The sequence below is a fragment of the Ictalurus furcatus genome, chromosome 16 (genome assembly GCF_023375685.1).
Source record: "Ictalurus furcatus strain D&B chromosome 16, Billie_1.0, whole genome shotgun sequence".
Lineage (NCBI taxonomy): Eukaryota > Metazoa > Chordata > Actinopteri > Siluriformes > Ictaluridae > Ictalurus > Ictalurus furcatus.
The window spans coordinates 7,681,291-7,699,626 of record NC_071270.1 but is presented as its reverse complement, the minus strand read 5'-3'; the positions used below and the strand labels follow the sequence as shown (position 1 = coordinate 7,699,626).

The 18,336-nt window shown below is 42.0% G+C and overlaps 1 protein-coding gene across 1 annotated transcript in view; it reads left to right on the top strand.

Moving 5' to 3' along the window:
• Positions 1-200: 200 nt before the first annotated feature.
• Positions 201-18,336, top strand: part of LOC128620144 (uncharacterized) — a 44,184-nt gene continuing 26,048 nt past the window's right edge. Inside the window, exon 1 of the mRNA XM_053644845.1 lies at positions 201-1,792. Within this exon, the coding sequence (XP_053500820.1) occupies positions 1,708-1,792 (85 nt within the window). The 5' untranslated portion in view covers positions 201-1,707. The remainder of the gene's footprint in view (positions 1,793-18,336) is intronic.

The window sequence follows — 18,336 nt, the reverse complement described above, 5'->3', positions numbered from 1 at the left end:
ATGAATTAACTGATTTTAATAATTGCCCACATTCTGCATCCAAACACTATTTGAGACATTAATAGTAACCATCACACAAAGTATAGCAGTTCAGCTAATAGGTGTTAAAAAACAAAGCTCTTTGATAGTCACTTGATCACAAGCAAAAGATGTCATCTGAGCACTGATTTCTCGTATCTGATCTCTAAAATGTCCAGAGTTCTTTATGAGCTTCCTGGGCAGTCTTTCCAGGACACTGGTTCCGTTTTTAGGGATAATTCAGGCACCTGGCTATATTTTCACATGACTTGGCATGTGATTCTGGTCTGTTCTGCTCAGCAATGGTATCTAATTCCGGATTATGTTATGCACAAATGTCACATTTGTGACACAAATTTGTGACACAAAGATGGCCATTGTAGTTAAACCAAGTAAAAAAACAAACAAACAACAACAACAAAAAAATTGATTGTTTTGCAATACCAATACATAGAGGTAATCACTCAAAAAAAAAATAAAATAAAATAAAATAAATAATAATAATAATAATAATAATAATAATAATAATAATAATAATAATAATAAAATAAAACAGTCAAGCAACCAACTAATTATTGGACCACTTGAGATGGAATGACCCAGAATAGGGTTCAACAGTTTGTGTTTCTGGGGGAACAAACTGAAGAATGTTCCATATAGAACTCTACAACATAAAGTTCCCACTCAGTAAAGGTTCTGAAGAGTAGAACCTTTAGACACACCATCAACCACCAAACCATCCTTCAGGAGCCTTTATTTTTGAGCACCTTGTCAAATAAAATTAAATGTTAGTGTAGCATATATGAAATATGTACTATATAGATGATGTGTAGACCAGATATCAGAAGACTAAAGGGTACGTAGGAGATAGTGGATTGAAACAATAACGGTGACAGAACAACTGATAACTTAAATATAGAATGATTTATATACAATTTAGAATGAGTGTTCTTTGTGCTGTCTGCGCAGTAAAAACAAAAAACAAACAAAAAAAAACCAAACAAACAAATAAAAAAAACACTCTCCCTGTCACCTGTCAATCAAGGCGGGATCTATGTGTAGAATGGTGTTAATTGGTCGAAATTATCAACATGAAACATTTTAACTGGTTCAAATAACGTATTTGAAATTATAGTGGTTTACATTCTGCTTCATTTTTAATGAATCTATATTGTTTTAAATTCTGTTTAAGATATTTATTGATATACATTTTCTAGTGGGCTACACCAGTGAAAATCTCGTTGGTTAAGTGTGAACTCAGTACGACTTATGAGCAGGCAGTAGCCTTGATATTTTTCATTATTTCTGTCTTTGTATCTTTTTATTTTCTTTCTTTCTTTCTTTCTTTCAAACAACCAACATTTAGTCTGCTAACACATTAATATAACGTGATTATCAGACAGTATAATATTATAGTGAAATCCAGTTTTGGGACCTAACGATGGCAACACAAAAAGGGGCAACTTTTATTGAAAGGAGGTGCGCGGAGGGAGAACGGCGAGACACTGCAGTGAGAGAAAGAGAGAGAGAGAGACATTTGCTAGAGGGGGAGCGGATCCGAAATGTAATGGTCACTCGGAAACGTCTTCCCTCCTCGATTAATCCCTGCATTTACATCCTGCCGGTTTCACGGAGCTGTATCACAGATACTGGATTTCTGCGTTGTTTAGTGCGTGTGCGCATCTCGTCATGCCAATCACACGCTCTGTTGAAAGTCGTGCTTTAATCGCCGCGGTCTGGGTGGGCTTCCTGTGCGGAATCATCCTGACCCAAGGTAATATTCAGCATTCGCTTACATTGCAAAATGCTGTTCTCAGGCTCTTGACTTTCATTCTACATTCTTTCAATGCACATACATGATATTGTAGCAGTCACTTCTGAAACTTTCGCTTGGCCGATTACTCTGTGCCGAATTATTCTGCGACAGAAGACTGTATTTTACGTGCTTCTGTATTTTAAGTAACATATATAGACGTCACACGCGGCATGGGCTATGCAGAAAGATTTGAGTGAGAATCGGTTTTCAGAGTCCCATATGTAGCCCATTTTTAAAATCTAAGCTTTTACATGATGTTGTTGTGTAGTTTCAGGGACGACGAGGGGTCATTGCCCACACCGAGACAACAAAATGCGGTGTTATTTTGATGCGCTGTGTGATAATTCGCATCAACAAAAGATCTCAACTCCGAGATCCTTGCTTTGTGAATGGGTGCATACATTTACACAGCTCCATGGGTGTAACCTAAATTAAAATTATCCTTAAACACGATGTCACCTGTGTGAAGCAGCGGTAGGTTTCCGGGCTGATGGTAGCTTGTATTGATCTGAATGATCGTAAATGCAACACTGACTCATAGGCGCCGATTTCTGTTTCTGCCGGTGCCCCCCTCCCTTTTATCTCTCTCTCTCTCTCTCTCTCTCTCTCTCTCTCTCTCTCTCTCTCTATATATACACACATGTATATACATATATGTATATACATGTATATACATATGGATATACATGTGTATATATATATATATGTATATACATGTATATATATGTATATATATACATGTATATATACATGTATATATATACATGTATATACATGTGTATATATATATACACATGTATATACATATATGTATATATGTGTGTGTGTGTGTGTGTGTGTATGTAATATTCAGCAATTTATAATGTGAAACATTTTAACAAACTCACAATGAATAATTCATCTTGCTCCAGATCTTAAGTTACAAAAGCAGAGACTAGACACAAGAAATTTGTATAAAACATTTTGACAGCTTCTATAGACTATAAGAAAAATATTATGCACACTTAGCGTGTTCACTTGCGATAACTTGAAACGGTTAACATGCTCATGCAACAATTATTTTGTTTTTGGTAGCATCGTATGCTATCCAGAGGAAAGTTTTTTTTTCCAGTTATCTCGATATGTTCAAGAATTCTTTTGCCTCCCGGCTTCACTGCTCCTGTTGTCTTTACATGATGATGTCGATGATGACTGGTCATCTGAAGTAGCAGCAGCACTGCTACTAATTGAAGAGAAGCTAGTGTCAATTGAATTTTTCATTTTTATTACAAACCTGTCCATTTGTATGTTAAATGCAAAGAAAAAAAAAAAGACAAAAAAAAAATGCAAAGACGAATTGACCTTATGACAACGGTCTGATAATCACGCCCGCCACCACTTTGAAAAGGCGGGCATTCTATCTATGTCTATAGAAAGCATGGTAGATATTGCGACCCGTGAGATACACCAATCAGAGAGCTTCCTGAATTTCAAAAAATTTTTTGATTGGTTAAAATTTATGTGGAATATCTCGTGTTTTTCTGTAGACCATTTCCATGGATGCTGGGGGGATCAGCGCCTATGCTTTCAAAGTAGAATTGGTCGAGACATTTTCGTGAATGTGGCACATGATTAGCCCACTTCTTTCCCTAAAAAGTGGGGAATCATTTAAGACACAATGAAGCTTGCCAATGAACGATATATTTTAAAAAATATTGTTTCACATGGACCTTTACAACAATAAATTATTTGGGTAGAATTGCTTAAATCTCTCAGGAACCACGTGTCACTAAACTGTTCATCAGTAATCAGAAAGCTTCATTTACAGATTCATAGATTTTTTTGTGTAATGCAAGAATCAGGAAAGTATTAAGAAAGCAATAAGTCACTGGCTTCACCATTAGGCCTGGCCTGTGAAGACAGACTAGTACATTAAGTCCAAGTGACAGGCTATATTAAACCCATGGTCAGTGAATGGCATATCATGGAACAATTGGTAAAAGAATTGAAATTCGACAATATGTTAGATAATAACTGTAGGGCCAGAGTCATTGGCTCCATCCTGATTTCTCATTCTTATCATGTTTGGTGGCATTTGCACGTTTGCATTATTGGATCCAGTGAAATTAAGTGAAATTCACTTACAGACCAAGTAACCCTGGATGATTCATTTGCTGAACAATTCTGAAGCAAATTTATGAGTGGAACTACCATGGCATTAGTGCAGTTGTGCTAATGGAAGCTGAATTCAGTATTTCTACTGAGCCGTCACAGTGCTTTTATCAGCAGGCCCCGGCTCTAGTGTCTGTTCTGAACTCACTCGGCTAGAATTTGTCCACCTGCTCTCATCCCATCACTCCTGTACAGCTTCCTTCACTCTCCTTGTTTGTTATACACATGTACTATATCAGAAGATAGACAGAGAGGAAGAATATCCTGAAACAATTTGAAGGGTTTTTTTTTGGAAGAAAATTATAATTCTTGTGGTTATGGGATATTTCATGCATACAGTAGACGGAAAATATATAGCACTGACTTTGTCTTTATTTGGGAATAATAGAGTGAACAATGTAGATTTGTTGTTCATGGTCCAACAATTTAATTATTGCATTCCTTCAAACTCAGGATGAAAACAAACAGCAGTTGTTTTAAATCTTTAGAGCGCTTTTATTTTCAGTAGGCATGAACAGCCATTGCCTTAATGTAGTTTATGTACTAGGTAGCCTACTGTAGTTAGATACTTATACTTCTATTTTTTCTTAAATATGCAAGCACATTTAAAATAGGAATAAATCCAAACCAAACCTAAAAGACTTTCAGCCCCTAGCACTCCCTAAGCATGAATAACGAAGCAGCTCTGAGATCTTGTACTTTCTTTGAAATGATGGTCTGTTGTGGTTCTTTCAAATCACACAGCATTTTTATGTCTGGGGTTCCCTGAGAGAAAAAGGTAGCAGCCAATACCTATAAGCAAGGTTGGCTTTTTTAAACTGCAATAACAAATGGTGTTAAACAGGATGCCAATAAAAAAATATTTGCATCAGATTAGAGCCTGAGCACACTTCCAGGGCACAATTCATCAATTGGCATCATATTTAAAAATTTCTTAGTTAATTTTCAACCCCTAACACACACAAGGCTCTGACCACAAAGGTGCAAGACCCAAACCAGCTTGGTAGACTGTTCAGTTCACTGACTGACTGTGAAGTTCAGTCTCTACTACAGGCAAAGCAACTGGCCAGGCACCCCAAGTGTTAGACAAAGTATAAGCAAGATGCCTTAGAGCCCCTGCAGTGTCACTGTCTGAGTGTATTTCTGGACAATCGGCTGCTGGGACAGCAGGGATTTTAAACAGACAAATGTCCTGATCATGCATATGGAAGCGCTAGTACTAAAAGACAATCACAGAAAGAGTCACTTGCTTAGTTGCTCACAGGCTGTCTAGTGATATGAGTCTCGACTCATGTGCCAAATAAGTCTTCTTAATGAAATTGAAAGTGAACAAGATGTCCTGGCAGTCCTCTTTCAGAGCTATGATTACATTACTGTATGTAACATTCTACTTTGTTATGTTCCAGGATCTCACAGGCATGGTGATGGTAACATGGTCTAACTGAATACTCAAGATAATGTATAAATTGTAATATTGTGTAAAAACATTGCATCTCCAATAACAATCATTCTAAAAATTGCTTCAGTTATTGTAGAACATTATGCATACATTTTGAGTTTTTATACAATAACAGCTTTTAAAGTTACTGTTTTGGTGATATATGAGGATCTCATGGCAAGGATGTATAAACCTATAATCTCAGAAATGTGTTTTGACTTGAGTTCAGTAAGATTAATTTACATCTTTTTTCCATAAACCATAAAAACCCAAACCTCCTCAAATGGCTTCTCTCAATTCAGAGGAGCAACAGCTGTTCTTCCAAACTGCAAAAGACCTCGCCCCATCACAGAGAGTGAGCCCATCAACCCTTCACCACCTTCAGAACAACAGAAGATAGAAAATGTGAAAATTTTACCATGTTGGAAACCATTCTCATTTCTAACACTTATACTTGCAAGTAGGGATGCATCAGTCCAGATAGTTGTATTGGTATTGATACCTTGCTTGTGTACACATACTCGAAAAACATGCTCTGATACCAACATCCAATACCCTGTGACACTATGTGACATAAGCATAGTGTGCGATGTCATGCTAATGCAGAGAGCACACATAATGACAGCAGTCTGCATTTGTGTTTCATGATTAATGATGGTAGCCATAGCAGAGCAGACTACTACAGCATCTTCCTACAACAGAAGCAACCTGAAAAAACATCTTAAAGTGCCCCTATAATTCTTTTTCAGATATTACCTTTCATGTAGTGTGTAATATAGCTGTTTGTGAATGTAAAAAGTCTGCAAAATTTCAAAAATTACAGTGCATGACAAATGGAGTTATTGTCTTCCAAAAGAAAGAACCAATTCTGAACAGCCTGAAACGAGTTGTCAGTAATTCCAGACTTACTTCCTGCACAAACCTATGTGGGTTTATAACAAAAAAAACCCACCTCTGGTCTTCATTGGCTGCTCGCGAACAACATGCACTTTGACCTGCCTTTGTCATTGCCATAGTATCCTAAGTATGAGCTGTAAAGCACAGCCCTCTTCAGGAAAAGGGGCGGGGAGCAGAAGCTCATTTACATTTAAAGAAACGCACACGAAAACAGTGTGTTTTTGTTTCCATCCAAAAAGGGGTATTTACTGCATGGTATAATAAATGATCCGTGGGGTATTTTGTGCTGAAACGTCATAGACACATTCTGGGGACACCTGAGACTTATATTAATAGCTTGTAAAAAAGGGGCATAATAAGTCCTCTTTAAATGTAAAACTCAACATGAGGACTACATTGCTAGCAGTACACAGCAGCAACCATCACTAATGGTTGTTATCAGTGTCCTCAACCCCACTCAGAAAAAGTCCTTTTGGAGGTGTGTTAAATTTGTCTCTCACTGATATAGCCCTGAGGTTCAGTGAAGTACACAAGCCCCTTCACCACTACAAGGTGTCAATCCACGAAGGGGTGTGTACATCCACCAACTCAAAAATTTGCAAAATGCAGCATTTCTACAGTAATGAATGAGAGTACAATATATAGTGCCAAAAATGATCCAGAGAAAATCCAGGCTATCTACTACATACAGTCATGGGAAAAAGAAACCACACCCTCCTTCAATTCTATGTTTTTATTTATCAAGACCTAAATAACAATTGTGTGATCCTCACCAACTTCTATAAACAAACAAATAACCTCAGGGGACAGCAACAAAACAACAACAATAATGAAAAAAAAAATAAGTATACCCTTCCTACTTCCCCAATCATTAAGAGAGTTATTAACAGTCAGATGTTATTAATGTAATGCACAAGATTAATTAATCATCAAAAAGTGCGACTACCTATATAAAACTGAACCTTTGGCAGTTTGGTGTTCTGGATCACTCAGGTGTGTGTTTACATCATGCCAAGAAGAAAGGACATCAGCCATGCCCTCAGAGAAGTAACTGTTGCTGCTGATCAATCAATCCTTCAAGACAGTTGCCAATTTCCTCAAGGGTGGGTGTCTCAGCAAATTCAGACCAAGGTCAGACCATTTATTGCTCAGATTTTTAAAGAAAAACCCAAGATCTATATCATGTGACCTACAGCACCTAAATTTTGTAGCAGAAACTCTGATACACATGTGCATACACATGACTCTGTGCTGCTCACCTCTCTCTCCCTTCATTGTTGTCTCTCCCCTCTTTACTCCTTTATCCTTGCCACCGCTCACTAAAACACAGAACACTCGTTAGCAAAATCCCAGACAGGTGCAGATCCTTACCACTCACTTTTTACAGCTTCGCCCTCCATTCAGATACCAGTACTCAACCACATGTTGCCTCCTGTCACGATTTCCCCTCATGCTAGCGCGGGAGCACGCAGCATGCTCCGAAGCTCGAAGCATGAGTGTGTGCTTCCGGGTTTTAAGTAACATTGACTTTTGTTTACTTTTGAAATGTGTGCATTTGTTATGATTACTGTCCTGTCTCCACCCCTGTATTGTCATTGGTTGTTCCCTTATGTGTCATCACTGTATTCAGCTGTTCTGTGTTATTCCCTGTTTACATTTGGTATTAAAACCCCTTGTGTGTCTATGTTCAGGGCGAAGTATTACATGTGTTTTCTGTATACCAAGCCGTCGTTCCTCGTTTCATGTTTCATAGTTTTGATATTGTTCTCGCCCGTTTGCCGATCGCCTGACCCTTTGCCTGTTTTTGACCACACCTTTGATTCACGTTTTGCCTCTCTTCAATAAAGCTCTTATCTGCACTTGCACCTGTCTCAACCCTCCATTACGTGACACCTCCACATATGGCTTTCATGGAAGGATGACTAGGAAAAATCCCCTTCTCTCCAAAAAGAATATGCCAGCATCACTTAGGTTTGCAAAACTGCATCTGAACAAACAACAAAAGTTGTGGAACAATATCCTTTTGACTGATGAGACCAAGGTGGAGCCAGAGGGGTGTCTGGGGTGGCATTGAACACCCCAGATATCTCGCATCCTGGGTGCTAACCCCAAAATTTCATTTGCATTTCACCTCTTGTTGAAAGGAGCGTTTATTTTGACATTTGGCAGCGACTTGGCACGTTATTCAAATCAAGGACGAGGACGAGTGATTATTAATGTTGGTTGCGAGATACAGAAGAATAAGAAGAACATACAGAAGAAGAGAATATATTTCCGCAGCTTGAAGAGCTCTTTTTGCAATTGGTGAAAACATCATATTTGAAGAAAATTTTAAGGTTTAATATTGGGTTGAGGTTTTCCAAACAGCTTTTATGAAAGTTGAGTTGCTGTGTAAGTTAACATTAGACCTTTGGCTCCATTAACAGACAGTTAATCCGACAGGAGAGATCGGTTCCCAATTTAGCCTAATATTATGTTTATATCTGTGCTAGTAATACACACATATTGAGTGCAGTGTTGTAAGTTACAGTATATGAATGTTTAGCTAAGGGGTAATTAGTAGGCTACATCTGTCAGTGTTCAGCAAGTTAACAATTAGCAATTGTTCAATCCATTAACTCAGTTAGAATTTCATACTTGAATTCAAAACAAACAATTGCTATTATCAGTCTGTTAATGTTACTCAAAAGATTACCACAATTGCACATAGACTGTTTGCTATTGTAAAGGTGTAAGAAATTATAGCTAGCTAAGTTACTTGCAGAGTATGGCTAGCCATGATCTAACTAGTAACTTGGGCAGGTAGTTGATTTTAAGGTACAGTTATGATAAAGGGGATTTGTAATTACTATTGAGATTTGACTAAAATGTATATAATTGGATGCTTAGATGTAACTATAGACTCTTATGTTTACATAGGGTCAATTAAACATGAAAAGAAAGGGATAGATATCAGACTTATTTTTAAAAAAGCACAGCGTGACCCAAGTCTCTCCAGTATGTGAGTACTGTGTGTGTGTGTGTGTGTGTGTGTGAGTGAAAGAGAGAGAGAGAGAGAGAGAGAGAGAACTTGAGCTGCAGTTTAGAGACACTGACTATTCATAGTATGATAAAGAATTCTAGTGAAGTAACACTTTTGGACCACATTACCACATCTGCCACATTGAAGAACTCCAGGTTAAGTGAATTATCACTTCTACCTCTGCCACATTTAAGAACTCTGCCACAGTCCTTCTGGAACCTTTTGTGTATTTGAGTCCCTTTACTCCCTAAGAGCCTGAATGACTATATGTGGGCTGTTAACTACAATTATTTCCTGGCAGAACTTATAATGCTGCACTTTAATGCTGGAAAATGCAATTTTGTTTTGTCTCAGGAGGCAGTAACACACAAAAAAAGAAAATCCTCTGTGTGTCAGTGGTTTTTGAATGTTTTTTGAACAACACATCCTTTTGTGTTGTACTACCAAAATCAGCTAGAAAGAATTTGCCAGCTTTAAAATTGCAAAAAGTGCAAGGGCTTGTTCTCTGATATAAGCAAGAGGACTCTACATCAGACATCAAAGAGACATTGGTGTGGCAGTGGATTGATATCATCTGACAAGAAATTGGAAGAGGAGTGTGTCATATCTCAGCCCAGCCACAACTCGGTTTCCCGATAAGCAACACTTACTTCAAACATGGCCGCTGAGGACTACACTTCCCACACACGCATGCGCTCACCTTCCCCGGAGTTCTGATCACACACACTTGCAGCCAATCATTATTGCCCTCTTACCACAGCATGTAAGAGACTTTGGATGCATACAGACTTTGCGAAGTAAACCTTCAGCTGACTTGTTTCTCTGTCGTTATCCAAGCCTTATCTACCGTGTTTATTGCAAAGTGACTTTGAACAATGTTTACGTCCCCGACCTCGATTTCTGCCTTGCCCCATTTTGTTTAGTTTGCATGATTGCCTGACCCTTGCCTGTTCGACTACGAACTTTGACCATTCCTCTGGATTATACTGCCTGAATCTGTCTCCTGCATCTGCTACCATGTTCTCAACGGTACGTGACAGATTATGTTGCCTTCCTATGGAAGCAGCGTGTGATCCGCGGTGGCATCAAGCCGTTGAAGGCCACGGTCAGATTATTAGTGACCAGAGACAACAGCTAGCCAACCTGACGGAGCAGGTGGCTAGGCTAGCTCAAGCCGTGCCGGTCGCTACACCGATGACTGCGCATTTTCCTCCCATACCGGCGCCAGAGAAATATGACGGAGATCCGGCATGCTGCCGGGGTTTCCTCCTCCAGTGCTCCCTGTTTTTCTCCAGTTACCCATGCATGCCGGAGAGTCGGAAAATGATCCATTTCATGGAGCTATTGACCGGGAGAACTTTGCTCTGGGCCACAGCAGAATGGGAACAGGGAGACAGCACCATCACTACCTTGGATCAACTGACGGAGCGATTTCGGATCATGTTTGATCACTCCCCAGACAACAGGGAGACTGGGGAGGAATTACTGACCCTGAAGCAAGGGCCACTCTGCGTAGCGGATTATGCTTTAGAGTTTCGTACTGTCGCGGCCAGGAGCGGATGGAACCAACCAGCCATCAAGACTATGTTTCGCCAGGGATTGAACCCGGATATAGTGACAGAACTGGCATGTCGTGATGATCAGCTAACTCTATATACACTCATTAGCCTGGCTATTCACCTAGACTGCCTGCTACAGAGCTGCCGCCCAGTAAGCAGCGAGGCGGATGTTGCGGTGCAAAGTCTCCCCGCTGAACACATGCAGCTGGGGCGGGCACGGGTTAACACGGAGGAGAGAGAGAGACGGCGTTGCGAGCTTCGTTGCTTCTACTGCGGTGAGGAGAAGCACTTCGTCAGACAATGCCCTCTCAAACAACGCCGTGATGTAGGAGACAACGGAACGGTTAAGCTACATCAGCCAGGTGTGAGTTTGGGTCCTTTAACCCAGAGCATATTTCAATCTGCATTCTTGCTGCCGGTCATAGTAGAATACTCAGGACTGTGTTGTACCTTGGAAGCACTGATTGATTCAGGAGCAGCGGGGAATTTCATTGACCAGACCCCCATACAGCAGCACAAGATCCCCGTTCGTCCACTAATCACACCATGCCGGATTCAAGCCATCGATGGGGCCCCCATTGGAGGGGGGTTCATCACGCATTGTACTGAACCACTCAACCTCCAGACCAGCGCACTCCATCAGGAGAGCATGGTGTTCTACGTCACGGTGTCCGCCAGACATCCAGTGGTCCTAGGCCTCCCCTGGTTAGAACACCACAACCCGGTTATTTCCTGGACTCACAAGGAGATCACGCACTGGTCCCCCCATTGCATCAACCATTGTCTTCAGACACCCGTGATCACCCTAGCGACCACCTCCATGGAGAGCCCAAACAAAATTACCACAGTCCACATTCCCACTGAATACCAGGACCTCAGCGAGCCGTTTAGCAAAGAAAAGGCTAGTGGATTACCACCTCACCGGCCCTACGACTGTGCCATCGATCTGCTTCCAGGAACTATACCACCCTGAGGAAGGGTTTACCCACTATCACAGACTGAACAGACAGCTATGGAAGAGTACATCCAAGAGGCAGTACAACAGGGTTACATAAGACCTTCTACGTCCCCTGCCTCTGCAGGATTCTTCTTTGTGGAGAAGAAGGGAGGAGGGCTACAACCATGCATAGACTACAGGGGTCTAAACCAATGCTGTATCAAGTATCACTACCCTCTTCTGTTAGTACCAGTCGCTCTAAAACAACTTCGCGCTGCCACCATCTTCACAAAGCTGGACCTCCGCAGTGCATACAATCTGGTCCGGATCAGAGAGGGAGATGAGTGGAAGACGGGGTTTAGCACCACCTCTGTGCACTACGAATACCTGGTAATGCTGTATGGGCTTTCTAGCGCTCCCTCTGTCTTCCACTGTCTAATCAAAGACGTCTTAAGAGACATGCTGGAACGTAACGTAATCACGTACATCAACGATATATTGATCTATTCCAGTTCCAAGGAGGAGCACGTTCACCATGTCCATAAAGTCCTTCAAAGATTACTCCAGCACCAGCTTTACGTCAAAGTCGAAAAGTGTGAGTTCCATAAGGACACCATTTCATTTCTGGGGTACATCATCAGCCCTGAGGGGGTTACCATGGACCAAGTAAAAGTGAAAGCAGTAGTAGACTGGCCCTCGCCTGCAACCGTGAAGGAGCTACAGACATTCCTGGGTTTTGCCAATTTCTACAGAAGGTTCATCAGAAATTTCAGCTCCATAGCAAACCCACTGACGTCCTTGTTGAAAGGAAAGCCTAAATGCCTGCCATGGAACCCAGCGGCCCAAGCTGCACTAGATCAGCTCAAGAAGGCCTTCACAACCGCTCCCATTATCAAGCACCCTGACCCATCCAAACCATTCGTGGTGGAGGTCGACGCATCAGAGACAGGCATAGGAGCTGTTCTCTCACAGCGTTTCGGAGAGAAGCCCAAACTCCATCCTGTGGCATTCTTTTCATGTAAACTATCACCTGCCGAAAGAAACTACCATGTGGGCAATAGTGAACTCTTGGCCGTTAAGCTAGCCCTGGAAGAATGGCGACACTGGCTGGAGGTAGCTACACACCATTTTGTCATATTCACTGATCACAAGAACTTAGAATATCGACGTACTGCAAAGAGGTTATCACCCCGTCAAGCCCGATGGTCACTGTTTTTCGCCAGGTTCCAGTTCACCCTGTCATACTGACCCGGATCCAAGAATACTAAGGCTGATGCCCGGTCTCGTCTGGACAACACTGAGGTTCTGAGGAACAACAAAGAGTACATCTTACCACCCACATGTACTGTTAGTGCCCTGGAGTGGGAGCTGGATCAAGTGCTAGAAAACATACCCCAGTCGCAAGTTCCAGAAACATGCCCTTCGGGAAGACGATTTGTGCCTGAACGGTACCGACAGGAACTCATCGTCTGGGCCCACACGGTGGTTGGCACAGGTCACCCAGGGGCACAACGCACCTACCATCTGTTTTGGGAAAAGTACTGGTGGCCTAATATGGAGAGGGAGATACACAGAGGGGTGGCATCATGTTCATTGTGTGCTCAGAGTAAAGTACCACGGACACTTCCTGCTGGCAAGCTCAAACCTCTACCTGTAACCAGAACGCCCATGGTCACATATCTCTATTGACTTTGTTACAGATCTATCCAAGTCCCAAGGTAACACAACCATTCTGTTAACGGTGGACCGATTTTCAAAGTCAGTAAGGCTCGTTCCACTACACGCCCTGCCCTCCGCATTCATGACAGCCGAATTACTATTTCAGCATATATTCAGGTACCTCAGCATCCTGGAGGAAATAGTCAGTGATCGAGGACCTCAATTCACATCCTGGGTATGGTCCAGTTTTATGGAAAAGATGGGGATCACAGTCAATCTCACATCTGGTTATCATCCACAAGCTAACGGCCAAGTGGAACTAGTCAACCAGGAATTAGGCCGGTTCCTTAGGACATTCTGTGCCTCAAACCCGGACGATTGGAGCAGATTCCTCCCGTGGGCCGAATATGCACAAAATTCACCACGACACTCAACCACGGGCCTCACACCATTTCAGTGCATACTAGGTTACCAACCCCCACTGTTTCCTTGGAATGCGACTCCCACGGAATCATCAGCAGTGGATCAGTGGTTCCAGAGGAGCAAACAAGTTTGCGAACACACCAGCGCCTGAGACAGACGGCACACACCTACAAGCGTAGAGCTGATCGCCGCCGCAGTGAGCATCCACATTACCAGCCCGGCGATAGGGTTTGGTTGTCCACAAGGGACTTGAGACAACCACATGGCTGCAAAAAACTCACCCCAAGATACACGGGGCCATTCAAGATCCTAAAACAAATCAATGAGTTCACCTACCATCTGGAATTACCTCGACATAGTTGCATAGCCCCCTCCTTCCACGTGTCATGACTTAAGCCCGTCATCACAGAACCTCTAGCCATGGAGGTGCCCTCCGAAACCCCTTCTGTACAACTGGAGATCGATAGGCAACTTGCATACTTGATCAAGAATATCCTCAACTCTAGGCGCAGAAGGGGTAAGCTGGAATATTTAGTCGCGTGGGAGGGCTACGGACCAGAAGAACAATGTTGGTTTCCGACCCAAGACATAATGGACCCACAGCTCTGTAAGGACTTCCATGCAGCTCACCCTAAACTTCCAGGTCCACGACCCTGGAGGAGACCCAGAAAGGACTCTGCTCCCGGACTGAGCCCTTTGGAGGCGGGGGGCTTCTGTCATATCTCAGCCCAGCCAGGACTCAGTTTCCCGAGAAGCAACACTTACTTCAAACATGGCCGCTGAGGACTACACTTCCCACACACGCATGTGCTCACCTTCCCCGGAGTTCTGATCACACACGCCTGAAGCCAATCATTATCGCCCTCTCACCACAGCATATAAGAGACTTTGGATGCATACAGACATTGCGAAGTAAACGTTCAGCTGACTTGTTTCTCTGTAGTTGTCCAAGCTTTATCTACTGTGTTTATTGCAAAGTGACTTTGACCATTGTTTATGTCCCCGACCTTGATTTCTGCCTTGCCCCGTTTTGTTTTGTTTGCATGATCGCCTGACCCTTGCCTGTTTTTCGACTACGAACTTTGACTATTCCTCTGGATTGTACTGCCTGAATCTGTTGCCTGCATCTGCTTCCGTATTCTCAACGGTACGTGACAGAGTGTTTGTAGTGGATGTGTACGTATATTTAATAAGTTTCCCTATTATCCAGCATTTAAAGATAGATTCAACAGAATAGGGTACTGAAATCTCAAGGGAAGATCAGGATCTGCATTAACCCTACTCATTTCAACAGGGCCATTTCTAGGCATAGGTGAATTAGGCAGTTGCATAGGGAGCCACCAGCTTGGGGGCGCCAATGAGCACCCCAATACCCCCGCCCCCTCCAGACTCACCCACCCATAAGAAAGCGATTACCAGGAGTCTAACCTGGTAACCATTTGGGGTTGTAGTCATAAAGATTTTTTTTAGCCCTGAACAATTTTTCACTTGGAACAGTGTTGTATTTTATCTTCAGTGAACAGAGGTGAGACAAATCAGACAGAATTTACAGGAAAATACATGGAAGTACTTGTGTTTTATTGACTGACAGGTCTCAATTCTGCCAAACGCTAGCTCACACAGTTAGTGTAAAAATGGATATACACCGATTTATTAAATTATTATTATTTTTTACCAGTTAAGGGTTTGAAACTGACACACTAACATCCTCTCATGCTGAGTCAGGAAAACAAAGGTGTATAAATGTGTATACGAGTTCTAGTTTACGTGAACACGACATGAGCAGAACATAAGGAAAGCTAACGTATTTGCATGGCACTGTAGCAGCAAAACCCTTACAGTGATACCTTAGTTGTGTTTCCCCTTGTCTACCAAAACAAAACTAGGCTAATCTCATGTTAGAACGCCAAAAAGTTTTATATATTATCAGTCTGGTAGTCCTGCAAACAGTGGTAACACCTGAGGCAAGTTTTATGATAAAGCCAACTTATTGTCTGATCATGTTATACATTGACAGCTAAGTTACCACAGCTTCCATAAAACAAAACTTTAGGGTACTAGCTGAGCTGAGAACATTTAGCTGGAGAATTGACCAGCACCAATAGGAATCTCACCTGGCATCTCAATGACATCTGTTTGCAGAGCAATGCAGTCTATTTTATCCTCCACCTCAGGATTCTGCCCCACACCAATCTGTCTGGATTTAAGAATCCTCAATTTGTTGTTGAATCTATTCCTGAACAAATCCAGAAAATTATTTCACAGTTTTTTTAAAATGATTTTGTTCTTGAAGGTAAACACTGGGCAGAGCGTGCCAAGGTTTCATGCAGTGCTGAAGAAGTTAAAATAGTCAGGGCTCAGCCTCAGTGACAAATTCTATCTTGAAGTGAATACAATTGGGATGCCTCGGACAGGAATATGGCTTGAGAGGCCGTCTCTTCAACCTCAGACAGGAACATGACTTGGGAGGCTGTCTTGTTGACCTCTAGCAGGAACTTGACTTTATGCTGGAGCTCTGGGGAGGAGATCGCCACGTTGACCTCCGACTGAAGCTCAGCAGGTGAGACCATCTCATGGATCTCAGGTTGGAGCTCTGGAGATGAGGTCGCCATGTTGACCTCCAGCTGGAGCTCTGTGGGTGAGACCACCTCGTGGATCTCATGCTGGAGCTCTGGAGATGAGGTCAACAAGTTGACCTCTGGCTGGAGCTCTGCGGGTGAGATCACCTCGTGGGTGTCAGGTTGGAGCTCTGGAGCTGAGGTCGCTACATTGACCTCCGGTTTGAGCTCTGCAGGGAAGACCACCTCTTGGATCTCCGGCTGGAGCTTGGGGGCCGAGGTCACCACGTTGACCTCTGACTGGAACTCTGCTGTGGGAGCCACCCTGTTTGCCTGCATATAATAGGTGGTGAATGGCAGAGCAGGTTATGTTCATAACGATGAAGATCAGACTCTGATAGAGCCCTGTTCTTTAAATAAAACAGGGTGCTTACTCACACCTGATTGTCATCCCATTGATTGAAAACAGCTGACTCTAATTTTACCTTCAAATTAAACTGCTAATCCTAGAGGTCCACATACCTTTGCCACTCACAGATATGTAATATTGGATCATTTTCCTCAGTAAATAAATGGCCAAGTATAATATTTTTGTCTCATTTGTTTAATTGGAATTTCTTTGTCTACATTGAGTTGAGCACACTGGAGGGCTGTCAAGCATGAACTGCCTGTTTAAGGTCCTGTCACAGCATCCCAATGGGGTTCTAGTGAGGACTTTGACTTAGCAATTCAAATCTTAACCTTTCATGCATGAATTGTGAAATCCTGATCAAGGATTTTTTTTCTCTGTGTGTTTTTATTCTTTTTTAGGCATAAAAAAAATAATTTTACATTCATTTTACTTTTACATACATTTTTCAAAAAGTTATTGAACTGTCCACTCCATTGGACTGCATGCATTCAAATGAAGAATTAGTGTCCACTCTAGTAGCTTGTATGCAGTTATTCTATTGATATCCTTGCAATAGCCAGAAAATGGCTTTTGAATAGCTGTCCACTGTAGTGACCACTATGCATGAAAGGGTTAATTTTGTTATCTTGCTGCATAACCCAGTTTTTTGCTGTAACACACCAGTTTTATGGAAACTGGTGTCCTGACATTCTCCTTCAGGATTTTCTGGTAGAGAGTAGAATTCATGGTACCGTTAACTGTGGCAAGTTACTCATGCCCTGAACCAGCAAAGCGGCTCTACACCATCATAATACCACCACCATGTTTGACTGTTGATATGATGTTCTTATTGTGGAATGCTGTATTAGTTTTTATACCAAGTGTAACAGAACCCATGTCTTCCAAAATTCCACTTCCACTTTCAACTCATCAGTCCACAAGTTATTTATTAGCAAATGTGAGCCAAAACTTAATGTTCCTTTTGGTTAGCAGTGGATTTCACCTCGCAACTCTACTATCGATACCATTTTTTCTAATGGTATCATGAATGGAATCATGAGTGTCGAACTTGTATATTTCAATTACTTTTTTCTCATCCCTTCTAAAATTTAGCATACTACTTGTAGGGCTGCACAATTAATCAAATATCGATTGCGATTACGATTTTGACTGCCCACGATTACACGAACATGATCGACTGCGATAGTGATGTTTAAAGTTCGTCCTCCACTCATAGAAAACTCTGCTTCAGATCAAATCAAGCGCTTTCTAAACTTACAACCAATCACCATATAGTGGCGCAGAGATGACGTCCTTTAGTAATGCCAAAACCCAGAAACGGATTTAGCATTTTAGCCCTCGAGCTGCCAGCGTCGCTTCGGAAATCATGGCACTAACATGTTGCTAAATGGCATTACAGAGGTTGTCGGGACTTTAAACGTCATCCCTCCGAACAGGAAAAAATTT